Below are 25,077 nucleotides of genomic sequence, written 5' to 3'. Positions count from 1 at the left end.
TTGGTCCCATTTGTGTATTTGTAAGCTTTGAGCCACACGTCCTGGAAATTGCAGCAGGAAGGATTGCATGGCTGGGTGGGCTTGCCCACATGTGAAAAATGTAGGAATCCCAGCTCTTAGCAGTTCAAAGGAGAGACTCCAAACTGACACCACTGTGGTCAAACAGGCCATGACCTCCTTTTGGGACAGAGCAGTATTCCAGATGTTATCATGCTAAAATCAAACAAAGCATCTGCTATCCAAGCTCTTGAAAGTGGCAAGTTCATTACAAATTCAAAAACTGGTCATTTTCAAACTGACTGCCATTCTGCCCTGAGACTGGTACCTTTACATTTTAATAAGATTCATGAATTTGCATTTTTAAAAGAATGTAGTCACTTTTACTGAGATGTATTGAGTGTATTTATTTCCCTCAAATCCCACTAGTTGCTGGAGCAGAGTGGGCTGGCTGGTCCTCCCCATGGGGGTCTATCTTGGCTCCGTGCTGGGGCTCCCACACAGCCTTCTGGGCCAGGACTGGAAGCTCTTGCTGACGCTCATTGGGGCTCTGCCCTTGCACCAGGGTATCCTTGTGAGGATATCGCTCACCCAATGCCTTGCGCCAGTCAGAACCCAGGCTCCAAAGAGAAAACTCGAATGAAAGACCCCCCCAGCCAGGGCTCCCGAGCAAAAGGAACCAGGAGGGAGAGCTGGTGCTGTCCTGCGCCTTCCCTTGGAAGCTCCTTCACACCCCCATCTGCCCTTGCTCTAAGACCTGCCCCCACTCTTGCCAGAGCCCAGCAAAGCCATCGCCTTGGGCTCACAGAGGTGCTGGGGGCTCGAAATCTCAACTTTCCTTGGCAATCCCTTCACCACCAAACAGGTGCCCCTCTCGCAATCCTGCTCCAAGGAGCATGTTTCTCCCCGCCTCGTTCATGGCCCCTGATCCCCTCCTCGCATCCCCGAAGCTTCTTTCCCGCGGACGCTTGCGAGGCCACAAGGACCGAGTTTCCCGGTTCCTGTCGCAACCCCAGGACCGCCGCCCCCACGGCCACGCTTCCCAGCGGCTCTGCCTTCCTATATCCCGGCTCCCCGCCGTCCGCCCAGCCCGGCCCAGCCCAGCGCAGGCCACCCCATCCCAGGCCACCCCATCCCTCCCCCGGCAGCTCCCCGCCCTCCGTGCTCCGCCTCCGCGGGGCGTGCAGGGGAGCGGCCGCCGTCCCACCGCTGCTTCCCTCACGAGCGGCCGCCGCGGCACTCGGCCCGCTCGCCGCCCGTCGCCGCCGGTCTCTGCAGGTGAGCGGCACGGGGCCCGGCTCCGGGGGCCGTGTGCCCGCCGTGCCCGGCTGATTCACCGCGGGCTGCCGCTCCCCTCCCCCTGCAGCCGGGACGCTCCCGCGGCGCGCCGCCGTCCGCCTTCCTCGGGGCTGAGGAAGGGCAGCATCGGGCACAAGCGGACGGGCTCGCCTGGTCCGGTTTTAGCCTAATTATTGTTTCCATTAGGTCGAGCACGAAGTTCCGTGGTGCATGTGCGAGTGCGCCGGGTGCTGCTTCCTCAGCGGGGCTCGTCCTTGCTGGAGAAAAGGGTGGGAACGCAGGGAAGGGTGGTGGGCGCGGTGCTGGCGGGCGCCGGAGAGTCCTGGGAAGGCGCGGTGACCTTGGCACGGTGCTCGCGGCTTGCCCCGGTGTGAGGGATCGTGCCTCGGTGCTGCAGATAGGGGCGGGCAGGGGAGCGGTGTGACACAGGTACACCGGGAGACTCGCTGAATCTGTGCCGCCGCCGAAACAAAGGTGACACGGGTGACCCGCAGCTTCGTGGGTCTGACTCGTAGCCGGAATGAGTTCCGCGTCTGTGGAAGTGTCCATGCGGCGTGGCATCGGTGGTGGGTTTTCCAGTGCGGAAATGAATTTATTGTGTGTGTCTATGAGAGAGAGAGAGACTAGTCTATATGCCCGTGTGATTCCAGCCTGTAAAACCTATAAAAAACCGCAGTCACTACAAACTGCTGGAACTACAAACACAGGAAATGTAGTATCTTGTTCAAGGCGTGACAGGTTTACTGCATGAGAATGCTAATTAGACCTCTTGTAAAAAGGTAGAGCAAGATTCTCGCAGCATCACATTTTCTCGCTTCATATTCCAACAGCTTTGGTCTTTGCTGTGTGTTCTCTGGTCTAAAATAGAAAATTGAACTTAAAGTATTACATGGGCTGCGATCCAGTTATAATAGATGTGTACTAGTGTTGATGAAACTGTAACAGGAAGAACCTTTTTTGGAAAGAGAAAAGAGCAAAGTAGGACCAGGACAAACGTCTCATTCTTCCTCTCAACCTGGCAGTTTGTCAGCACTTAGAGGACAATCTGCAGTCTAAAGGAAATTACAGTACAGAAAACTGCTCATTTCCTTTTCACGTGTGTGTAGGGGAGTAGCACTGAAAATGGAGATCTGATTCCTTCGTTCTTCTGTCGTTATGTTTTCCCGAGTGTCTGACGTGTTCAGTTTCCAGATCTGCTAACTCCTTTATGCTTTTTCTGACCATCAGGACCGGATGCTGTATAAAACAAGTGTTGTGGGCATCCGTGGTAACTAGCAGGTTCTTTTCTTCCTGTAAGCATATCGATATAAACTAATGACTGCCAGTTTACAATAGCACAGCTGATGTTGTGTGGATCTTTGTTAGCTCAGGAAATGTAACTTCTCATGGTTACACAGGTATCGGGCTCTGTCACAGCCGTGACTTAGTTTGAAAGTTAAGTTGACGCGAGTGCTTTTTAAAATTTCGGGGTGTTTCAGCCCTGATTTTAGAGGAGGAAATCACTATTCCTTGTTCAAGAAAAGCGTAACCTTGAACTGCTGAGAACCGGACTAGAACTCGCTCGGCTGCAGGAGCTGAGCCCCTCCTATTCGCTCAGGGATGCGCTTGGCTTCTTTCGCCGCTCGCCGTCCTTTTCTCTGGGAACTTTTGTGTGGCAGCGCCTTCCCGGCGCGCGTGGAAAGGCCTGGAGCGGCCGGGGACGCGCGGGGCGGGGCCGCGGCGGCGCGACCTTTCACCCACTTCTGGCAGCGGTCACGTGGGCGCGCCCGGGAGCGCGCCGGGGGCGGGGACGCGCCCGCAGCCCGGGACGGCCCCGCTCCGTGTGGGGGAGCGGCGGGAGCCGGGGCAGAGAGGGGGTCCCCTGCGCCCCGCTCCGCGCTGGGGAGCGGCGGGAGGCTGGAGTCGGAGCGGCGAGGGGGTCCTGTGCCCCCTGGGCAGCGGTGGGCACGGCGGGAGGCTGGAGCCGGAGCGGCAAGGGGGGTCCCGTGCCCCCCGCTCCGTGTGGGGGAGCGGCGGGAGGTGGAGCCGGAGCGGCGAGGGGGGCGCGGTGGTGAATCCCAGGTCTTCTTTCAAAAGTCTGGGATGAAAGGCGACTTGAGCAAATGTTTGTACTAAAAAGACAAACAAATAACACCCCCGGAAAAGAATCCGCAAATAAAACGCCAGTCACGCAACAAAACCCCTAAACGACGTATTCTTGATGTATATTTTTGCATTTGTTTTTTTTTAACATTCTAAGCCCATTGTCTTTGCTCTGCAGCATGCTTGTATCGTAGTCATGAACTCCACGCTTGGAAAAACACAATCCAAAGACTGAACCTACTTTCTTCAAGTCTGGGTTAACTTTAATGTGAATGTCAATTTAAATATTTTTGCAAATCTTTGAAACCAGTTCTTCAGTCTTAGAGCCTCATGCTAGCTGAAAGACCTTATTGAGGTCTTTCAGCCTTGTTCAGTAAATGGTCATTGAAGTACCGTGAGAACAATTAACTTGGTTTGCTTTCTCATCACCACATTGTTGTCCATCTTCCAGCATCTCTTAAGTCCTAAAATGTGACATCTTTTATGTGTCGTAAAAGTCCTGTCACTCCAGAAACATTTGTTGTCATAGGGAAGATAATAATTCTTCATTACCGCAGGAGCACAGAAGCTCATTAAGTTCAAAGAGAGAGAAAAGGGTTCAGCTTGTATATTCTAAATGTCTGGGTATGTATTTTATAGCAGTTAAAAAGAAATGGCCTAGGTCTAGAGCCTAGTTTTTATGAGGTGGGGGAGGTTTCTGCATGGTATGATAACTGCACAGGGTTTTAGCAGAGTATGCTTCTCTGTTAGTCAGATTATTCCAGATTTCTAGAAGGTCAGAGGATGTAGCTTGCTGGGATTTGGACAATATAATGTGTATTGCAATAGAGGCTAGAATGATCTAAGAGGTCTAGGAACAATATAGTATGTCCTGTATAAGGAAAAAAAAACCTAGAAATAATCCAACAGTTGTAAAAGTTTCTGGTTTGATTTTGGAGAATGTTGGTGGTTTGTATTTGTTGGGGTTTTGGGGTGGGGGTTGTTTGTTTATTTCAGGAGAATGCTGTTGGGAAGAGAAGAGAGATCAAATGATCCAGGAACTGTAGGGATTAATATTCCTTAGGGTTAGCCTAGTAATTAATTAACAGATTGTTTGAAAATGTCCTCCACTTTGCCTGTTTCCAGACCAGGTGAGAAGACAACTTACTAACTGTGGCATTTCTCCTTGAAGTGCTGGTGAAAACAGTCTGCACTCTGAGAAATCTTGATGGCCTCTGTGTTCAGTAGTCTATTGGAAGTTTAAAGCCTGCAGACAAATACTTGGTTAGAGGTCTTAAACTGGATACTGAGCCTAACATTGGAGTCTTGTCACAGGAGCTGCCAGTCACTACTGGAGCCCTCAGAAATAACTGAGTGGGGAGCGCATGAACTTTCTGTCTCTCCATAGTTCCTCACCATCTTGGACATGTTCAGTGTAAACAGTGTCATTCAGTGTAATGGAAAATAGTGTTTCAGAACCACGGTCTGTGACTATTTTCTCCATTGGCATCAGTTTTTCTGAAATGGTTCCAATCTGATCCAGCCCCTCAGAGCAGTTGAAAGCTGTGTGTGAATCAAAGCTCACAGTGTTTGTCTTGACTTTCTGTCTGAGAGCTGCAGCTGAGCGATGGCCATTGCTGCAGTGTCTGTAGTGTCTGTTAGGAGCATTGGAAGGAGTCTGCCCCGTGCTGTGCCCTAACTTATTCAGGATCCCAGGGCCAGTGAGCTTCTGGGATAGAAGCCTTGTGTGTGGCAAACAGATCTCAAGCCTGCTTTTAAGGAAGACAGCTCTTTGGGTATGTTTATGTTGCATTCATTGGCCATTGTCATTATCTCTTTCCATCCATATAGACCTGTTGTTCCAGTTTGCCACCAAGGACGGGAATAAGAAAATTAGCACAAGATGCCAAAAGAGATATCTGCAGAGGGTAATGAATATATTCACCCACAGGTGATCTCGGAAAACTACTGAGGTCAGGACATAAACTGTCTGTGGGGCCACAAGTTACTGAAGCTTTCTTAGCTGTTCTGATTTCAAACCCTCCCCTGTGGGTAAGGATTGCTGTGGGTGCCAGTGCTGCTGTAGCTGGGCAGATACATGTGTTCAGTTCTCTACCTTGGCTTGAGCCACAGCATTTGCTCTTAGTTGTGAGAAATCCTTAAAGACATTTGCAATTCCAAGAGACCACACCTGTCAGGTGTAGGTGAGGGTGGGAAGGATTGGAGCCAATTAGCAACAATCAAATACGAGAACTTGTCCCAACTTAAGTGTCATGAGAACACCTGTCAGGCTAATTTTGTTTTCATCAGTGCTATGTTAATTCAGCCTTTAAAGGAGAGTGACTCTTTGGTTTCTCTCTTATTTGTATGCCATAGTCATTAGGTTCACCTGAGAAGCCTTGAGTAAACTTAATCCTTGTGGCAAATTTTTGCACAGGTATGATTTGGCTTCACTTCTCTCATATTTATCTTAAAGACTTTGTGTCTGAAAAATATGATTAGTCATTGTAAGATAGCTGAGTTGTTGGTAAGACTTGAAAGCAGCAAGTATCTGTGTCATCCCATATACTGAAGCATGATTAGACATTATTGAAGGTTAGTAGGCAAGGAAGCAATTTAGAAATAGAAATTCTCAAGTGAATAATTGTGTCTGGTTAATCTTTATATTAAGTTCAGAAGTGAGCACCTTGTGGAATGTCACATGAGCTAAGTATAAACTCAATAAACTGCTCTTTTTGAGGCTTTGGTGTCTTGATACCTTTTTGCATGAGTGCGATATACAGGAAGGTGCCATTGCCTAAGAGAATATCAAAGAAACAGATATGAGAGACCAGACAGTCTTTTTGCTCATGTCTTTCAATGTTTCATCTGCATATTTTATACTGTTTACTGAAGATTCTGTAGAACAAGACCTGAATTTCTTTTGAAAGGCATAGAACTCCAGACAAATTTGCTGTTTGTTTAGATTTCTCTTAAACTGAATGCTTTTTCTATAGCTTTAGTTTTGTTCAACTATGCATCAACATGCACACAGGTGAAAGCATCTTTGGCATCCTTTTGGCATTCCCTGGTTAGCTGCATTACCTTATCGATCCTCTTGCAGCAGGGCAGAATTTTGGCATTTATGTGAGTGACTGCCTCCCCACCACTATCTGACCCAAGAGTGGATGGGACTTTGAGTTACTGGATGCTGCTGTGCAGTGTATACTGCAGTGCCTGAAATTATTGTATTTGTAGCAAACCCCATGAAAAACCTCCATATTCTTTACTGAAGTCACATCTGTTTTATTATTGATAATACAGTCATTTTTAATGACTGTATTATCAATAATAGGTAGGAGCAGTCAGTGTTTTCTCTAGATAGGTGTATATACATGTAGCCTTGAATTTCAAGCCTAATTTTTTATTAGGAGCTTGTACAATTTCCCACCATATCACTGCAAAATATGGGGCACTCAAAGGCAGCTCAGGAAATCTACCTGCTGCCTTAAAACTGGCAGACTTTCACTGGGCACGGTAGTGGTGTTTAAAATCCCAATATGCATCTGAAAACCTTGTATAATAAAACTTTGGTGCTTTTCAGCAAAGGCAAAGTTACTGCAGTAACGCTGAAAAACTGAGATGAATAATTTTCTAAAGGGTTCATTCTTCAAAGTCCAGCTTCTTTTATCCTCCAAGCTACTGGCATATTTTTGTCAGTTGCAGAAAACTTGCTCTTTTTTAATATTTGGCTGCTACTACCCATTTGAATTTCAAGGTGTGCTGTTCATTTAAAGCAGTTGAAGCACAAGATTTCTTGTTCAGGCCTTAGTGCTCTATAAGTTTATTTTTTACAGCAGATGTCTTATGAAAACTCCTACAATAAATTTCTTAAAGCGTCTCTGCAGGCTTGATAGTTCGAGCCCTTAATCTTCTTACTGGCTCTTCACTGGATCCTCTCCAGTAGTTTCATTTCTCTCATTGGGGAGCCCAGAATTGCACAGAGTTTTTGAGATGCACAGAGTAGAAGGGCAGAGACGCTTCCCCTGCTGGTGGCAGCAGTGCTCCTGATGCCCCAGGGTTGTGTCAGCATCCTCTGCAGCCTCTGCCAGGGCCCCTTCCTGCCCGTGTGCCACTTGCTGAGCTTTGCTTTCCAGCCCCTCAGTCTCTGGTGAGTGGGGCTAGCCCTCCCCACCTGCAGGACTTTGCACTTCTCCTTATTGAACTTCACAAGGTTTCAGCCTGCCTGGTGCTCCAGCCTGCCAAGGTCCCATCTGGATGGCAGTGAAAACCTTTAATTTATCGGCCACTGCTCCCCGTTTCATTCCTTGTACTTGTGAATCCATCAGCAGTTTCACTTTGGCTGGTTTTTTTTCCCTCTGGTGGATGGGGGTTTCTGTTGGTTTTATTGGTTTGGTTTTTTGCATCCACTTCTGGGATGACTGTATGGGTCAATTGAACTGTAGCAGGTGGCAAAGCGTGAAAATAAAGGAACAGGCTAGGAAGTTATTTGAGGATGTTGGCACTGGCTTTGTTGTGCTTCACTATGTATAATTTCATTGCAAACACACTGTCTGGGCAAAGTCAGCTGCCATAGTTTCGTCTGAATACTTTGTGTAGGTGGTACTGAAGGCTTGGACTGACAGGACCATCAATAACAGAAATCCAAGTGAAATCCAAGTAATAATGCATGAGGAGACTGGATAAACATCTCAGTGTTTGGAATTTTCTTTCTTTTGATTTAATGCCTGGTATGAAATCAACAGATTTGAGCATACGAAGTTCTTTACTGATCTGTGAAAAACAAAATACATTCATAGTTTTGGCTTTCTGGGAGATAGAAAATGTATATTTCCATAGTAGTGGCTTACACAACTGAGAGGAAATACTTGGTCACTGTCTCAGCACAAACACAGCACTGCTGTACAAGTGTTTAAATACTGGTTTTAATTTCATTAATTCTGTCCTCAGACTCTTAAAATTCAGTGGCCTACCCTAAAGTGTCAAAATATGTTATCACTAAACATACAAAATAAATCTCGTGTGTCCATTTTCTTTTAAAAGCTGTAGCAAGCTCACCTCCTGAAGGGAGATCTGATGGACAGCAAAATAAATATAAATGGATAAATTTTTTCAATATTTTCATTATTTAAAGAGGTTTCAGACTTAAAGTCTTTTATGAGAACTTTTGGGAGCTCCAGAATTATTTTCTAGTGTTCTGTGGCTGCTTTTCACATTCAAACAGTAACTCTTACTGATTTGCATGTTAATGGAAATAGATTCCCTCCCCCTCGCTTTTCTTTTAAATAAACTGGTTCGGGGTCATACCAAGACTTTAGGGTACTTGCTTGGTTTTCCAAAACCATTCTTCATTCAAGGTGTCTAGCTTTAAATGGAAATTTTAATATAGTTTAAAGTATGTTTACTAATTAAAATTTGGTTTAATGTACTTTCATCTGATGTTTTTCTCCACTTCTTAACTTGAAAGCTTCCTTAAACAATGTCATTTTAAATAGTTTAGTATCACACTTTTCTCCTCACCAGCCTCTATTTGAAACTGGAGTGCCAAGCTTATTGTAGTAAGTTAGTTTATTGTAAGAAACGATTGAAGAATTCTTCAGGGTCAAGTTCCTGTTGTGGTTCATTGGATTTTTTGTTTTGTTTTGCGTTGTTGTTTTTTTTTACTTCTAAGCTTGCCTAGTAGGAACTTGGCAGGAGTCAGTTTTGTTTTATGACAAAAGCCTTTGCCATAAAATGCTTCTCATTGCTTGATTGGTGGTGCCTTGTATCTGCCTGAAGTTATGAGGGTTTCTGGGTAATTTTGAATTCAGAAATGCCATGGTACAGGTAATTCTGATTTCAGAACTGCCATCATACCTGCAAGTAATGCTGCAAGTCTGCCCACCATCTATGAACATTTTATGCCTTGGGTGCCAAGGATGTCTGGCTGAGAGCTCTGACAGTGTCAAACCTGTGTGTGGTGGTACCTAGGCATGTTCTCAGAGAAACTACATGCAGCAGCCATTGCTTTTTGTAGAAAAATGTCAATTTTTGATTATCCAAGTAGAATAATTGGAAAGAATTGTTTTATGATCTTGGTTTGGTTACTGACAGTCATATGCCCTGCATATTAAAGCTAATCTATAAATAGGTGTCAGAGACCTGTGAGGAAAAACTCAAACTAAATTATCAATGTACTCTTGAAAGGGAGAGTCACAGAATTAAGTCTTTCATCAAAGCTGTTTGGGATCAAGTGAATGAGGCCTCTTCAGTTTTCCTCTGCATTTGTTAATTTCCTTTGCAGGAAAAGGAGTATTGATGTGAAAACTGTGTTTAAGTAATATGTCTTTTTGTTAGATGTTTAGAATCCTGACAAGGAAAAAGGACAGGGGTTTTTCTATTCAAGAGGAAGAGGAAATAGGGGAAAAGTGAATTGCATGAGCCAAGCAATGTATAGGAAACAAGTGACATCCTCTTAAAGCCTAGGATTTGCATTTGTTGTGAGGTATAGGTGTGACTTTATTTTTTTTAGCACTATCACTTTATCCATGTAAAGTGTACGAAATCCACAGAAAGATAAAAAAAGATTCATGCTCAGTAGCATTTCCAGGAGTAACAGCTTCAAGAATTAATTCCTTGTTTTGTGCTGTAATGCAGTTAGCTTTTGTATCATGGCTTGCTGCTATTTTGAAATGACCATGGCAGTTCTTTCACTGTGCTTCAGAGAGACATTGCCAACCACTGGTAACTTCTTGCATGCCTGACTTAAATGGAAGCATCCTGCATGTAGGACCTCTCTTAGCCTCAGATTTTCCAGGGCTGAAGCCCTTATCTCCTTCAGTGGTTGTAGGAACATATGAGTCCCAACACTGACTGTTCAGTGTCTGCATCCTGAAGTAATAAGGTCTGCGAGTTAAACCTCAGTCTTTATGGAGTAAATGTCCTGAAACTGCAAAAATAACAGTGTGAGGATGCTTTTTGCATCGTAGATGTAGCAGCATAGTTTTGCAGACCGTCAGCACACAAGCTTTCTAGTGTGTAATGCGTTTCCTTGACTTAAAAGCAACATCCAGCCTAGCAGTTCTTGTTTATAACAATGAGGAAAAAATTGTGCTTAGTTTAGTTTGGCTCAAGCAGAGGTATGAAAAAGGAAGAGAAGAAACATCTGCAACTGTTACAGCATGTTTGAATTTAAATGAAACCAGATAAGAGCAGGGAACAGGCAGCTTTCTTCTTTAAATAAAAGAAAAAAAACTCGCAAAGAATCAATAAACCAAATTTTAAGGGGCAAGTGTGTGATTTTTTTAAGGTACATTAATATTGTAAGAGAACACTGAAAGGAATGAAAATAGCCCTTTCAGATGAGTTGTAGAAATTATTGTGCTGAGGGTTTTTTTCCCCTCTTTGAGTAAGACTCTGCCAAGCTGCTAGGAAAGTCAAGAGCTGTAGTTTATGGCTCTCGGGAGGTTAATTAGTGTATGCTGCGCAGACATGGGCTGCAGAACCGGGTGCCCGCGCTCAGAGCCGCTGCTGTGGCGGTGCCGGCTGTGTGAGGGAGGCTGTGGGCGCTGCCCGGAGCCGAGTTGAAAAGGCCGAGGCTCCGCCCGTGCCCTTTCCCCCAGTTCGCGGAGCACGTGGCTCCGCAGGAATGCCGAGGGAAGCGCTCCGGCTCGGCATTAAGCCGGCCGGCGAGGAGCAAAACAAGGGCTCCGAGCGGGAAGCCTTTGGTGTTCCGCCATCGTAATGCAGGGCAGTGTTAAAGGCTTATGGTTTTTAAAGGAAACGAAGGGAATATGAAAAGGAGCAGGTGCTTTGTTGTTTCACATCTTAACGTCAAGCAGTACAGTTCTAGAACTGGACCGTATTTGTTTTCAGGGCTCGTTTACTTTATTCAGGATTAATTCTTGGTGGATTAATTTATTTTTTTTCATTTGGGAATAAGGAATATTTTCCTTAATGAGGCTTATTTATTTTTATGAGAATGTTAAATTTTGATTCATTAAAATGTCAGGTTGGCTGTTAATGCTTGACGCTATTTAGAATCTTTTTCTGCCTGGGGCAGTAAAAAGAGCATGTGCTTGAAAACGAAGGGGTTCCTGAAATTCTTTCCATTCAGAAACAAAGAGGAGGTTAATTAAAAATTTCTAGGCTGAGAAGTCACAGTGGAGTTGAAGGGTAAGGGAAACTAGCTGATCTTGTACTTAAGACACTGGCATTCCAAAATACAAAATTCTGTGAGTGAACTGAGCAGAACATGTTGGCCCTTCTTGAGACAAGTCCAGGTGCCTGATTCCCTGTATGCAAAAACGGTTGAGTTCTTTGTATGTGTTTGTTGGGGTTTTATCATCCCACTCTTAATAGTGCCACTAAACATATGAGATGTTCTTGACTTTGAAAGCTTTTTCAAACCCTGTTGAATTCAGGTTATACCCTGTATTACTGCTGCCTCTCCCTGCTTTATTGCTCTCTTGTCAGCTGGTAATGACCAATTTAAATGAATGAATGGACAGCTGACTTTGACTTCCTCATACTTGCCTGCAGCAGAGCCCATATTAAGTAGTTGTTAGTGACAGAGTCATTAAGTACTACAAATTGCAGTTGTTATTCGGGCACACAGGGCTCGTGTTAAAGCTTTTGTAACTGGTGTTCAAAGAACTTTGTTTTCTTCTAATTTGTTCTTCTTTGTTATTCTAATCAGACACTACACACACATAAATCAATTGCTTACTATCTCTAGGATGCTGTGAGCCTTAGGTGCCTTGATTCACCCAGCTTCTAAAACCTGAGCAGTGGCTGATGGATTTGTGAGATCTGTGGATTTCCATTAGGCACTGTAGCAGTAGCTGTATTGCAGGGGTGGATCACTGTAGGCTGGTCCAGGAACAGACCCATTAAATATTGCAAAGAATCCATGCCTGTTGGTCAGCAACCTTAACAGATTATGTGCATCAGCACATACCTCACTCATCTCTGCCGAGTATTTCTTCTCTTTCTATATTGTGTATTTTTTCCTAAGCCTACTGTTATTGCTGCATTCCAAGTGCCTGGTTTTCTGCTCATACACGTTGGCACCCATTCTTTGTGTTTCAGGTGACTTTGGTTAAGTAGAATATTAACAGACTAGAGGAGCAGCACTCTGGTCATAATGAACTGCTTTTGAAGTGCCCATTTAAATTGCACTGGTTAGTCCTCACATGCTGTTCAACAGGCATGAGAGTCTACCAGAATTTAATTACTAGCTTTAGGTTGGCAAACAAAATGTGAATTCTAGCTTTTAGGATTTTAAAAGGGTGAAGTAGTTGTACTTTCTTTGATTTTGCTTACATAGAAATGCCAGTGCAACCTTAAAACACTTAGTATTGATAATGTGTTTTGTACTAATCTCAATCTAAAACTTGCCCTTGAATCCCGACCTACAGATAGGGCAATAAATTCCACTAGTGTTTAGTCATACTTCTAGGAGGATATTGGTTTTGGGGCTATGCATGACAATTTTGGTCAGCTAATAAATTAAGTTGAACAAGAGACTGAGAAGCATGATGGTCTCCTCAGGAATACATAGTTCTGACCACTTCAATGTTATACATAGAGTCTGTCTGCAAAAATCTACTTTCTAATTGTAAGTGCTCAAAAAACATTTGTCTGAATCAAAAATTAGTAGGAGTAACTTCCAGGGTGTTTATGTATAAATGCTAGTTACAGGAACTAAGAAAAGCTATGGAATTACCCAGAAGTTTAACAAGGACAAGTGCCAGATTCTGCACCTGGGACAGGGCAACAACCCTGGTTGTGTGTATAGATAGGAAATGAGAGGCTGTAGAGCAGTGCCATGGAAAGGGCCCTGGGGGTCCTGTTTATGGGAAGCTGGATCTGAGCCAGCAGGGCCCTGGCAGCCAGGAGGGCCAACCCTGTCCTGGGGGCATCAGGGACAGCATCACCAGCCAGAAAAGGGAGGGGATTGTCCTGCTCTGCACTGGGGCAGCCTCACCTCCAGTGCTGGGGGCAGTTTTGGGTGCCACAATGTGATAACATATATAAAGCTCTTTCTAAGAGTCCAGAGGAGAGCTGTGAGGATGGTGAAGAGTCTAGAGAGGAGAGAGGGTACAAGGAGAAGGTGAGATCACCTGCTCTGCTGAGCCTGGAGAAGAGGGGACTGAGGGACATCCTCATTGCAGTTACAACTTCCTTGAGAGGGAAAGAGGAGAGGCAGGTACAGGTCTCTTCTCTCTGGTGACCAAGCAGTGACAGAACCTGAGGGAATGGCCTGGAGCTCTCTTGAGGAAGTTTAGGTTAGATATTTGGAAAAGGTTTTTCACACAGAGGGTGGTTGAGCACTGGAAGAGGATCCCAAAGGAAGTGGTTGCAGCCCCAGACCTGACAGAATTCAAGAGGTGTTTGCAGAACACTCTCAGGCACATGGTGGGATTCTTGGGCTACATTGGGTTTGCATTTCTGTTTTAACTTCCAGCGGTTTTGATTTGAGCCTTTTGTGACTGCTCAGTATAATTGTCTTCTGTCTATATTGGCGTGGTTGTTGAGATTTGTTTGGGCAGTTAAGTTGAGCTGCAATTACATGAAATTTCATCATAGTTTCAGATTTCTTTGAAGAAGTAATTTTTCTGACAATTGTGATTTGGTTTCCTCAACTCTGCATAGTTTTGATTTTTGTAGTTATTTGCCAGTCACAGCACAGAGCCACAGGGACTATAGCCTCTTATTGCTTTGAGTAATCATCTTGAAATTAGGGTATGAAAAAGATTTTGGGAGAAGATGTGGCCAGAAGCAGCTTTGTTTTTCTAGCTGAGGTGAAAACTTTGGATACCTTGTGTTTCAAATAAAACATTTTCTGAATATTCTTTGAAATGTAAGATACTCTGTACCTGTGATATGCTTTTTCCTAAATGTTTTGGCTTTCACTTTCTGTTCCACTCTGATTTATTTTTTTTTTGTATTGCATGTATAGGGGATACACAGCTGTTGTGATGCAAAATCAAAATGCCTGAGTTACACACGTTTTGTTTCCATTTGCAGCTGGTTTGGTTAAAAGAGGTGCCTTAAATTAACCTTCAGGACACTCACAGGACACTCAGACTAAAGTGCAAGCAGAGCCTGTAAGGAAAAGGCAAGTAGTATATATAAATTTTTCATACTTGGAAATCTTTGCCAAAATCATGGTCAAGATTTGCCATATCTTGCTAGAGATGGACTAGGTCCTAGTTCCTCTGAACAAGAGGGAAATGCCCTTTCTAAACTTTGTTTTTTGACAGATCTCTCTCTGAAAATGGCGGAAGCTCATCAGGCAGTAGCTTTTCAGTTTACAGTAACTCCAGATGGGATTGACCTGCGTATGAGCCATGAGGCACTCAAACAGATTTACCTGTCTGGTGTCTATTCATGGAAGAAGAAGTTCATCAGATTCAAGGTATGCTAAACTAGTCCAGTCCACCAAACTTCTGGGTTATTTAATTTTTTATGAATTTGTTGAAGTTTTTTTGTGGAAAACTGATTTTTTTCCCCTTTACAGTAAATAAGGTTCCTCATTGCGAAAGACTTAGGGGGTTTTATTTAAGACAAGAGGTGCTGAGGAAATTGCCACAGCATGGTACTGTAAAGACTGAAAGGGTACATAATTTTTATTTATTCTGTGGGAGCAAGATGAAGCAGATGTAGAAATTAACTGACTTCCTTCTCTTCCTGCACCACATGATAATGTAATCTTTTAGCAGAATTCCAAAGTTCTACTAGTTGTGATCTTTAATGTCATATGTCGTAGAGGTACAAGGTACAGTATTATAGCTAAGTAGTATTGTTTCTGTTGAGGTATTTGATAAAGATTGTTTTGTTCATGGGATTGTAATTGTAAATATCTGTTTCATTAGTAGCAATCTACATAAACTACTGGTTATCTTCAACATCTCTTTCAAAAACATGAACATATTAACAGAAATCTTGTTAAAATTTTCTTGTAAAGCCATGAGAAGAACTGTTTAAATTACATTAAAAAAGTTAATTCTGGTTCTCAGAATTAACTTTGTTAATTCTTGTTCAGTAGGATATTTTTGCCATGTATTCATATAGAAGGGTCTAACTCAGTGTAAGCCGGAATTATTGAAGTGTCATCTGTTTTAGAGTTGTTAGTTAGTTTCACTGTTTTTAGTAAGATTTGCAGCAGGATCAGTGGTATCTGCAAGAGAATGTAAAAGTTACTTTTATTGTTGATATCATTGTTAAAATTTCAAATTTAAGTAAATCCATTCCCTGCTGCTGAGATAATCTCATGTAAGAAAATGTTGGATAGTCTTAACTACTTGTTTATAACTAAATGACTTAAATGTGTTGATTTTTGTTTCTTTCCATGGTAATATGAAGTCAGTCACTTTGGTATGAAAAAATTATGTGAAGGCTTTTCTTTCCAGAACGGAATTATCACCGGTGTTTACCCTGCTAGCCCATCTAGCTGGCTTATTGTAGTTGTGGGTGTGATGTCAACCATGTATGCTAAAATTGATCCTTCCTTAGGGATAATAGCCAAGATCAACAGAACACTTGATACAACGTAAGTAGACTAAAATGTTAATGTTTCTGTAAAGGGAAATTAGTTTTATTTGCAGCTGCTCTTAAAGCTATTCCTGTTAAAATGTATCAGTTTTGGAACAGTACATTTGTGACACCATAAGCCAAATAAGCAGATGTATGAGGATATGAAATAGGGAGGTTGTACCAGTATTGCTGCATAGTTCTAGGTATTTGGGAGGCACATTTGGGAACTTTTGTGGCCTTTGATGTTGCTGCCTGAAAAGGTCTTTGGAAAGGAATTTATAAAAGCAGGGGAAGCAGGCATAAAGCTTGTGTAAGGCCTGTCTGTGCTACTATTAGACTTATGTTAGCAATACCAGCTTCTCTTTGGAACTTAAATGGACACTAACTGGCATGTGCTGGCTTTTGTTTTAAATAGTGGCTATATGTCAAACCAAACACAGAACATTGTGAGTGGAGTACTTTTTGGCACAGGGCTTTGGGTTGCCCTTATCGTCACAATGCGCTACTCCCTGAAAATGCTGCTCTCCTACCATGGCTGGATGTTCTCTGAGCATGGCAAGCTTAGTGCTGGCACCAAGTTTTGGATGGTAAGGATATGTTGGTTTCATTTCATCTTAACTTCTAACTGATCAGTATTCAAAGCTTCAAGGGAAAATTTTGAAGTTTTATTTCTTTCTTGTGGTTTTTTTTCGTCATAGGACAGGAGGCTGTTAGGCAGCTATTTCTGCTGTTACCCTTCTAATGCTGTAATGAAACTCTTCATCATGGCCTTTTAGAAGGAAGAGTGAACACTTCAAGAGTAACTCCTAAGTTGTCCAATGCCTTGGGCCTGTGTGACTCAATATCTGCTTTTTCTCTATGTGCAAGTGCAGTTAAAGATCTTTGGCTACAGCACCAAAGAATCTTGTCCTCACAGAAAGGGCTCCCCTAATTCTTTGTTGTAATGTTACGGTTTCTAGTCATCCATTATAAAATTATTCTTCTGCTTGAAGAAAATATTGCTGAGTGTCCTCTCAACTGATTTATTGGCATGTCTCCAGAATGAGTTGGGGAAGAAGCATAAGGTGTAGGTAGCGTGTTATGCAATTTTCCGATAAAGATAAGGTGAGAGTGGTATGTCCCCTGTGGATTGATTGTTGTGGTGCTTTGGAAAAGGATTCTTAAAGGATATGGTAGGTATAAAGTGAGGAAACTTAGATGTCGGTGCTGCAAGAGATGAAGTGAGGTTTTGCTGCTTGGACTTGGTTCTTCCATCTCACTTTTCCCTGTATTGTGGTAGGAATAGCCCAGTTTCTGTACTGTAATAAAATAATCTCTGCAATAAAATTAGTCTCTGCAGCCTCAAAAATTAACAGATGTATGTTAAACTAAGCACAGCTCATTATTTACTATGGGAGCTATTCAAGGATGGGTATCCAGAATGGTGTACACGAAAATAGAGTTTAATGTTTGTCTGGTACAAGTGAAATTTCTAATTGATGGTTTCTCCTGGAAGCAGTAGCAGCCTCATGACCCAAATTGGTACAGTCCAGAGGCTCTCAATGGTAAGGCTTTCTGTCAATTGCTTGGAGCTGTAGCTGCCTTGGTTTTCAGCATGTCCTACCAGATAGATTCTTCAAAGCTCTTAATATTGCCTTATCAACCTTAAAACAGTATGGACTGTAATGCTACTTACTGTGCTTTGGTGCATATTGTATTTATCAATTTTTGTGTACCATATGTGTTGCATATGTATTTTATTGTGTTTTGTATGTGTTTAAAAGTACACTGAAGATGTATGCCCAACAGTGTCTCATCTATACCTTCTATAAAAGGCTATTTAACTAGACCCAGCAAAACTAGTGAAACAGCCCCAACTATCCTAACTTTCTAGATTTTTACAAAACTGTTTTCTCTTCAAATGATCATGCAGATCAAAAACCTGAACTCTAATTTCAGTCACAGTACAAAGTGATTTTTCAGACTGGTTGGAAGTCTGGTGGCACTTTTAATCAGCGTATTTTACCTCGTAAAATCAAATTTCCTGTATCAGTCTTAGGGGAAAATCCAAATATTAGTTGCCATTTTAAAAAATAAGTTAAAAACTGGTGATTGTATGTGAAGAGATGCAACATATGTTAGAGTGACATTGTTTGCTGTGTCTGCATATGAAGTCAGTGATGTAATGAAATGTGTGTGTCTGTCAGAGCACTTTATTGGTCTCAAGCTATTATAATTTCTCTATTACAAGTTTTCTTTAGAGATAAGTACTGTGAAACGTGTTTGCTGGTTTTTGTCAGTTGTGCAGGTGCTCTCTTAAAATAATTTTAGCCTTTTCTGGCTTAAGAGTTTTGGAATAAAATTGTCTGCAAGTATGAAATTAGATTTCCAGATGAAAGGCTGAGCTTTCTCTTTCCCACCTGTTTCCAAATTTATCTTGTCCTGAAGCACAACTGGATTTCATTGGCAACCCACTGTGGTGCATCCCATGTACGTCTGATGGCTGTGATACAGATCCATTTGCAGGGAGGTCTTTGTGGCTGGTAATACTCTGCAATTGTTAGTTGTTTTGTGCTGCCTAAAACTGTCTCCTCTAGCTGTGCTGATCCAGGAAGCTGAGAGGGAGGAAAAGTTCCACATTCCAACAGTTTTGTTGGGAGACATTTTCAGAATTTAGTAGTGAAATGGCATCCTGTGTTTTATTCTGTCTTGTCTGTTGGCTTATATATATTATTCTGTGTATTGGACCAAGATTACACTTTGACAGTAAAAGTTCCACTGGGTTGTTGGAAAATCCAATCACTCCACTTGACTTTCATGCTGACATAGGGTGGCAGTGTCAAAATCCTTCCATGAGTAGCCAAGAAGTTGCATGGCCTAGAATTTTGGCTTAGTGTGTGCTGCAACTGAAAAGTAGTTTTCACTCTCCTGTGGAGCACAGGAGATTCTGCAATATCTGAAGCTAAGTTCTCTCTGGCTTTTTTGTTTCATTGCTGGGGGGTTTTTTGATAACACAAGCACTGGGTGTAACACTGGCATGCTTGCACAATTTGCTATATTCAAATCATGCAGTAGACTACCTGTGATTGATTCATGCTTGAATTAACTCCCTGTAACATCAATCCTATTACTGATGTTGAGCTGTAACTTTGGAAAATATTAAGCCATGATAAAAAAGCATAATTATTATTTTTAAAGATTACCGTAGTTATCTAGAAACCTTAGCTGAGTCACAGGCTTGATAATGATTGTGTTTTGAAGCACAATTTACATATGTTTCTAGTATCTACTATAGTGTAATATAGTAAAAGGTCACGTGGTAGAAGTGAGTTTTTTAATCTTTCCCGAGGGGAATATATAAAGAAAAGAAGTGCTAAGTAACTATATTTATATTAAGATCAAAGTGTGCCCTACATAAACAGCAATATTGTCTGTGACAGGATGATAACTGGGAAGTCAGGAATGACCATGCCTATCTTGCTCTTCCACTGCCATGTTGTTAAACTTTAGGAAGTTAGTTTCTGTCAAGGCCTTTTTTTTCATGTGAAATTCTGATAAATGGAGTCTGATAAATGGAGTAGTTTCCTAAATCTAGTACAGTATAATTTACCAGTGAAAATGACTGCAAGTTACATTACACATTTAGTCTGTTGTTGTTCTTCTGTTGAACCTAATAATTTGGTGTGTGTATTTTGTTTTTGCTTTTCTTCAGACCCTTGTAAAACTTTTCTCAGGGCGTAAACCCATGCTATACAGTTTCCAGACATCGTTACCACGATTACCAGTTCCAGCCGTTAAAGACACAGTTAATAGGGTATGTACATTCACCAGTTTATTTTCTTCAGTTACACAGAATCCTAGATGCTTTTTGGGATGTTTTTGCCATTCCTCATGAAAAACTGCACAGTGGTATTAATATGGTGTAAGAGATTCAAACTTCTGCATGGAAATGAAAATAAAGGCTGTGACAAACCAGTGAAACTGGTGACAGTTTGAAGCCAGTGTGATTCACACTGGATGACATAATGCCTGTTGTTGTAAGGCTGTGCCACAAAGTGTGATTTCCAGGGGGTTTGAAGCACACTTTTGTTAGCCTTCCCAGTTCTGCAATGTTATTAAATATGTCTGTCATAACACAAAATCTTGTAGCAAAGTGGGTAAATATGGCAGTATGTCACAGAAACTGAAGGTTTGATCTTTAGAGGAGAAAAAGAAAAATCTCGGTCTGCTACTGAAGAAGTAGCATGCCTTACCCTTTGGAGTGGAAAATACTTAGAAAAGTTGCCTCTTCCACTTGTGTTTTGCTCACAAATGTCTGAAGAAATATTTTATTTTTTGAAGTTTGCAGCAGACATTTAGAAGAACATATACTCTTATTTTAAAAACATGGTACTTGTAGCCTTATGGATTGAGAGTGGATAATCTTTGTTTAATGCTAAAGTGTTTTCTGTAGGAATGGTGAGAAGCTGTGTATTAGTTCCTGCACTAATCAGGAACACTGATTCTTTTCTTGTGTTCTAGTATCTGGAGTCAGTTCGACCACTTATGAATGATGAAAAGTTCAAAAGAATGGAGGGTCTTGCCAAAGATTTTGCTTTTAATTTGGGACCAAGGCTTCAGTGGTATTTGAAGCTAAAATCCTGGTGGGCCACCAATTATGTAAGTAGATAAATAGGAAGCTCAGTTGTTCAAATTACATTATTTGTTCCCTGGCGCTCTTTTTGGCTTAAACTGCATTATTTCTTAAATGTAAAAGAAGGAAATTGAAACTGTTTAATTTTTTTTTTAAGTGCATGTGACTTTGCATGTAAATTATTTGTATGATTTGGTAAACAGTATGGTGAGCAAAGGTGAATGAAACTTGAAAAAATGCATGCTTATTTTTTGTTTTATTATTCTGGAGAATTTTGCTGTTAGGATTGCTTTTGGGGTTTGCTTATTTGCTTGTTGAGTTTGATAACTCAATAATGGACCTGGCTACCCAGGTAGTTTAGAAGAATGATTTAGAACAGTTTTTTAGTATAGAGCAGCTAAGGCATATAAAAATAAAGAACTGTATCTGTTCAGCTGTTGAGCTATGTTTTCTTTTTTTTCTTACCAAAAAAATATCCAATATCCCTCAGCATCCTAGTGAGAACTGCAAGGTTAATTCCTTCTTGATATATTATCTAATGTACTTGTACCCAGGTAGCCTAACCTGTCCTGGCAAAGGCAGTAAAGCATTCAGGAGATCTGATACATTTTAAATATTATGTGGAGAACATGACTTCTTTGAAACCTTATCAGAGACATATAGCTGAATTTGATTTAGTTTTCTCACCCTTTTTTTCCCTGTTTTCCCTGAAATCTGATGGAAATAAGCAGGGTGGGGATTATTGTCTTTTTAAGTGCTAGCAGTTTCCTTTCCATTTCTGCATGGAATGTTGTCTTATGCAGCCATCAACATAGAGGACTTAAACTGTGAAAATGATGAGATTTTACTAATTTTTTTTTTCCTTCCTGCTGCAGGTTAGTGATTGGTGGGAAGAATACATCTACCTTAGAGGACGTGGACCAATCATGGTTAATAGCAACTATTTTGCAATGGTGGGTAAATAAATCCTATCAGCACCTTATGTTGCATAGAAACTGTAACATTTCTGGCAGGCATCTTACTTCATGGTGTCTTTCTGCTTAGAAATCTATTGCCATGAGGACGTAACCTTTGTTTTTCTTTCTTCTGGTATAACCTGCAGCCAGTGTCTTCAGGTACCTCCAAGTATGTCACATACTGAAGTGTGTGACACAAACTCCTGTCTTAGCAGCCCTAGCACAGCTGCCACTTTGGCAATCTTAAGCAATAATGACTTAATCAGTTTTGTCCTTGCTGTAAAGAGTAATCTTCCAAAATCTGCATGTAAAAAACTTCATGGGTAACACAGCTGAAGGAGGTGTGTGCTCATGCTGGCAAGTGTACATACAGGAAGTAAAATTGTAAAAGATTGAAAATAAAAAGGAAAAAAGAAATATGATGGTCTTGGATCAAGTTTTATGTAGCACTGTCTTTTCTACTTAAACAATTAATAATGTTTTAAGGAGATTGTGACTACTGAAGAAAAGTTTCATCAGCTCACCGCACTTGTAAACTTCATAAATTTTAAAGCCTTTTCTACATTGTCCAGAATAAACGTTTAAGTATATGGATGAGAAGTACACTTTAAGGTAGCCTGGTAATCTTTAACTTATGATTCTTATCTACTTTACAGGACTTCCTTTCTTTATATCCCACAACCCTGCAGGCAGCTAGAGCTGGTAATATTATCCACGCCATCCTGCTCTATCGGAAAAAACTGGACAGACAAGAAATCAAGCCAGTATGTATATCAGTTTAAATGGTTTTTGATCTTTTTCCAACACAATCTGTGAGAAGCTGACCAGCTTTCAGAATGGGAGAGGAATGTCATATTGTGATGAATTTTTGTGGTCCATATCATCTTGGCTTTTGCTTGAATTGCACATGGGCAGGAACTAGCAACTGTCAAAAATACAGAATTGTATGGATACAATACAGGATGGTTGGGATAGAGGTCTGAAGGCCACTTGACACCAAGAGTGGGCCAGCCTAATATGATGCTAACATCCTGTGTTGCACTAATTTCTAGGTAGCAAAAAGGCAAATCCCATTTGAGTTTCTGTACTATCCAGTGCCTGTGTATTGTAGTAAACAAAGACTGTGGAAACAATTAAGTAGGTTTTTTCAAGATCATGGAAGGGATGTGATTAATTGAATGGAACTACAAGTCTGAGAAATGTGAACTTTTGTTCCTGCACAGCCATAAATAGCTTAAAAGAATGAATTAAGGGGTAATGCATGCTGCATGTGTTAAGTTTTGCATCTAGACCACTCATGGAGAATTTCAGGTGCTAGCTAGCTTCAGTCTTCCCTCATGGAGGGTGAGTTTTTGGTAAAAGGGGAAAAATAATGGCTCTGGAATGTCTGTGGAGTATTCCACATGTAGTTTAAGGAAAGACCATGAACAGGGAGGAAAAAACTCAACACTGCATTAATGTATTATAAATCTTACTCTTCTCAAGCCTTTGTTTAGCAAGATCTTGGGGTTTTTTCTTTACTTTTTAATTTTCTGATTGTATATGCAAAATGACGTTTTAATGTATGTTTGCTTCACAGATTCTTTTGATGGGATCCACTGTTCCACTCTGCTCAGCTCAGTGGGAAAGGATGTTTAACACTTCCCGTATCCCGGGAGAGGAATCAGGTAAGCAGGGCCAGCCAAGGAGAATGAGCACCCTGATGGAATTCAGGACTTGGTGTCTTTTCTACTAAAAATCTGGTTTTCCAGATAAAGATCTGACTGACACAAGTGTAGATCAATACTGTGTTCCAAGACTCAGGATGTAATGGATTGCTGTAGAGTTCCTAGATGCCTTTAATTTTAGGGAGATTTTGAAGCCTTTTAGTGGTATTTCTCCTTAAATTAAAAAACCAACTTCAAGATAATATTGTCTGTCCTGTTTTTGAATTTATAAATAATCTTTACTTTTATTTTTCCAAGATCAAGATGATTTTTGAGGTCTTAATATTAAAAGTGGCATTTTTTTGTTGTCTTTTATTGTTTTTCCTAAGTTTTGTCACTGCAAGTGGGGTCAGATTGCATCTAGAAGGACTTACCATTTGTAATCATCAGATGGAAGAAAACTTCACTATTCATTTGCTTTCTCTTTGAGAGCTTCACAGTCGATTTTAGTGGAGACTTGTGCTGGCGTGTTTTTCTATGGAAGATAAAGCTGTATCTAGGCTTCTCTAGTCATATAATATTCTGAAGAGCCTCTTAGAACTGATTTCAGCTGTTTACCCAACAGTGTGTCATTGTGGCAGCATCACAGTGAAACATGAGCAGGAGTTATTATTTACTCACCTCCGTTGGAAATGCACGTAGAGGCTGCCACTTGAAGACAGGATGTTTTTTTTTGCTTTCTGTGAGGCCTGTAACTCACTCTAATGTTCCAAACTGCCTTCAAACTTGTTACTCCCACTCAACTACAGAATTCAAAACAAAGTGTTTCTAGGCAGATGCAGGGATCTGCCCACTCTTCCCTGCTGGAGACTGACATTTGCTGTAAGAAGCTGGATAAGGGGGAGGAGTGTCATTGGATAGTGGATAAAGCAGTAGGTGCATGTGTCAGATAAGGACTTTGCTCTCAGTTCTGCTGCTGGCTTTTGCTAGATTGTTGAGGAATTTTTTTTCAAGCTATGCCTCAGGCAGCTTTATCTGCAAACTGAAGGAAAGGACATCCCTGGTGTCATTACTCCGAGTCATAACCAGTAGCTTAAATAGACGAGCAGGTTATTAAATCTCTCCTGGACAACTTTAGTCTATGAGCTACTCTCTTATTTAGCTTACTGCAATACTCAAGTACTGAGAGTGCAACCCTTGCCCCTTCCCTGTTCTCAATAAAATAAAAGGTATAAACAGTTTGCATTTAGCATTGGTTTTCTTTCAGTCTAAAATGAGTTTTGTACAGAAGTGTAGAAGTGGCTCATTCTAACTGGCACCTGATTAAAATACATCCTGTATGTCTTAGAGGTTCTCCTCAGTTTCTCCTGTTTAAAGTCTCTCAAATTAAACTATAGTCAATATAACAATTACTGTCTTTTTCTCCTGGGCTTTTCACATTTCCTATTACACTTTTTCCATTTTGCTTTGTTTCTGTTTTTCTAAAGGAAAAACAATTGTGTCATTCTGTATATGTCTAAGTGAGTTCCAAAAACATTTTTCACACATTCTCATGGGCAGCTTGACTCCTTGTCTCCTGATTTCACTTTATGTATATTACAGTTCCTAAAGAAAAAAAAAGGGAAAAACTTGTTTTCCTATTAATTGGTGAGAAAATCTTGATGAACATTGTATTGTCCCTTGAGCAGCAGTTAAATAGTGATGATTTTTGACAAAACATGCTATGGAGTGAACGACTTCACCTGTGGTTTGATACAAAGCCTTTGTGACTAAATTTAAGCTTATCCCAGTTAGGCCAAGTAGATGGTAAAATGAGGGAAAAATGTGGCCTCATTTTCTGCTTCACATAACATTACAGATTTTAGCCATATATGGAATATTCACTCTGCATCTGCCAAGACAAATGTAAACAAAAGCTGATGGTATAAATTCTGAGTTTCTTAAGACTCTGCATGAATTGTCTAGGACCTAATTGCAAATGATTTAA

The 25,077-nt window shown here is 41.4% G+C and overlaps 1 protein-coding gene across 5 annotated transcripts in view; it reads left to right on the top strand.

The window, feature by feature from the left end:
* Positions 1 to 25,077, top strand: part of CPT1A (carnitine palmitoyltransferase 1A) — an 83,243-nt gene that overhangs the window by 43,022 nt on the left and 15,144 nt on the right. For 4 of the 5 annotated variants that reach the window (XM_059474016.1, XM_059474021.1, XM_059474018.1 and 1 more), the window contains 9 exons: positions 14,368 to 14,458; positions 14,604 to 14,758; positions 15,753 to 15,892; positions 16,292 to 16,463; positions 19,568 to 19,669; positions 20,377 to 20,514; positions 21,364 to 21,441; positions 22,101 to 22,208; positions 23,024 to 23,111. In XM_059474016.1, the coding sequence (XP_059329999.1) occupies positions 14,618 to 14,758; positions 15,753 to 15,892; positions 16,292 to 16,463; positions 19,568 to 19,669; positions 20,377 to 20,514; positions 21,364 to 21,441; positions 22,101 to 22,208; positions 23,024 to 23,111 (967 nt within the window). In that variant the 5' untranslated portion in view covers positions 14,368 to 14,458; positions 14,604 to 14,617. Of the gene's footprint in view, positions 1 to 1,117; positions 1,276 to 14,367; positions 14,459 to 14,603; positions 14,759 to 15,752; positions 15,893 to 16,291; positions 16,464 to 19,567; positions 19,670 to 20,376; positions 20,515 to 21,363; positions 21,442 to 22,100; positions 22,209 to 23,023; positions 23,112 to 25,077 lie in introns of those variants that run through there. The other variant, XM_059474017.1, reaches the window with a different exon arrangement.

This window comes from Ammospiza nelsoni, chromosome 6, assembly GCF_027579445.1.
Source record: "Ammospiza nelsoni isolate bAmmNel1 chromosome 6, bAmmNel1.pri, whole genome shotgun sequence".
In the NCBI taxonomy this organism is placed as follows: Eukaryota; Metazoa; Chordata; class Aves; order Passeriformes; family Passerellidae; genus Ammospiza; species Ammospiza nelsoni.
The sequence above is the reverse complement of the archived record's forward strand: the minus strand, read 5'-3'. Positions and strand labels throughout refer to the sequence as shown.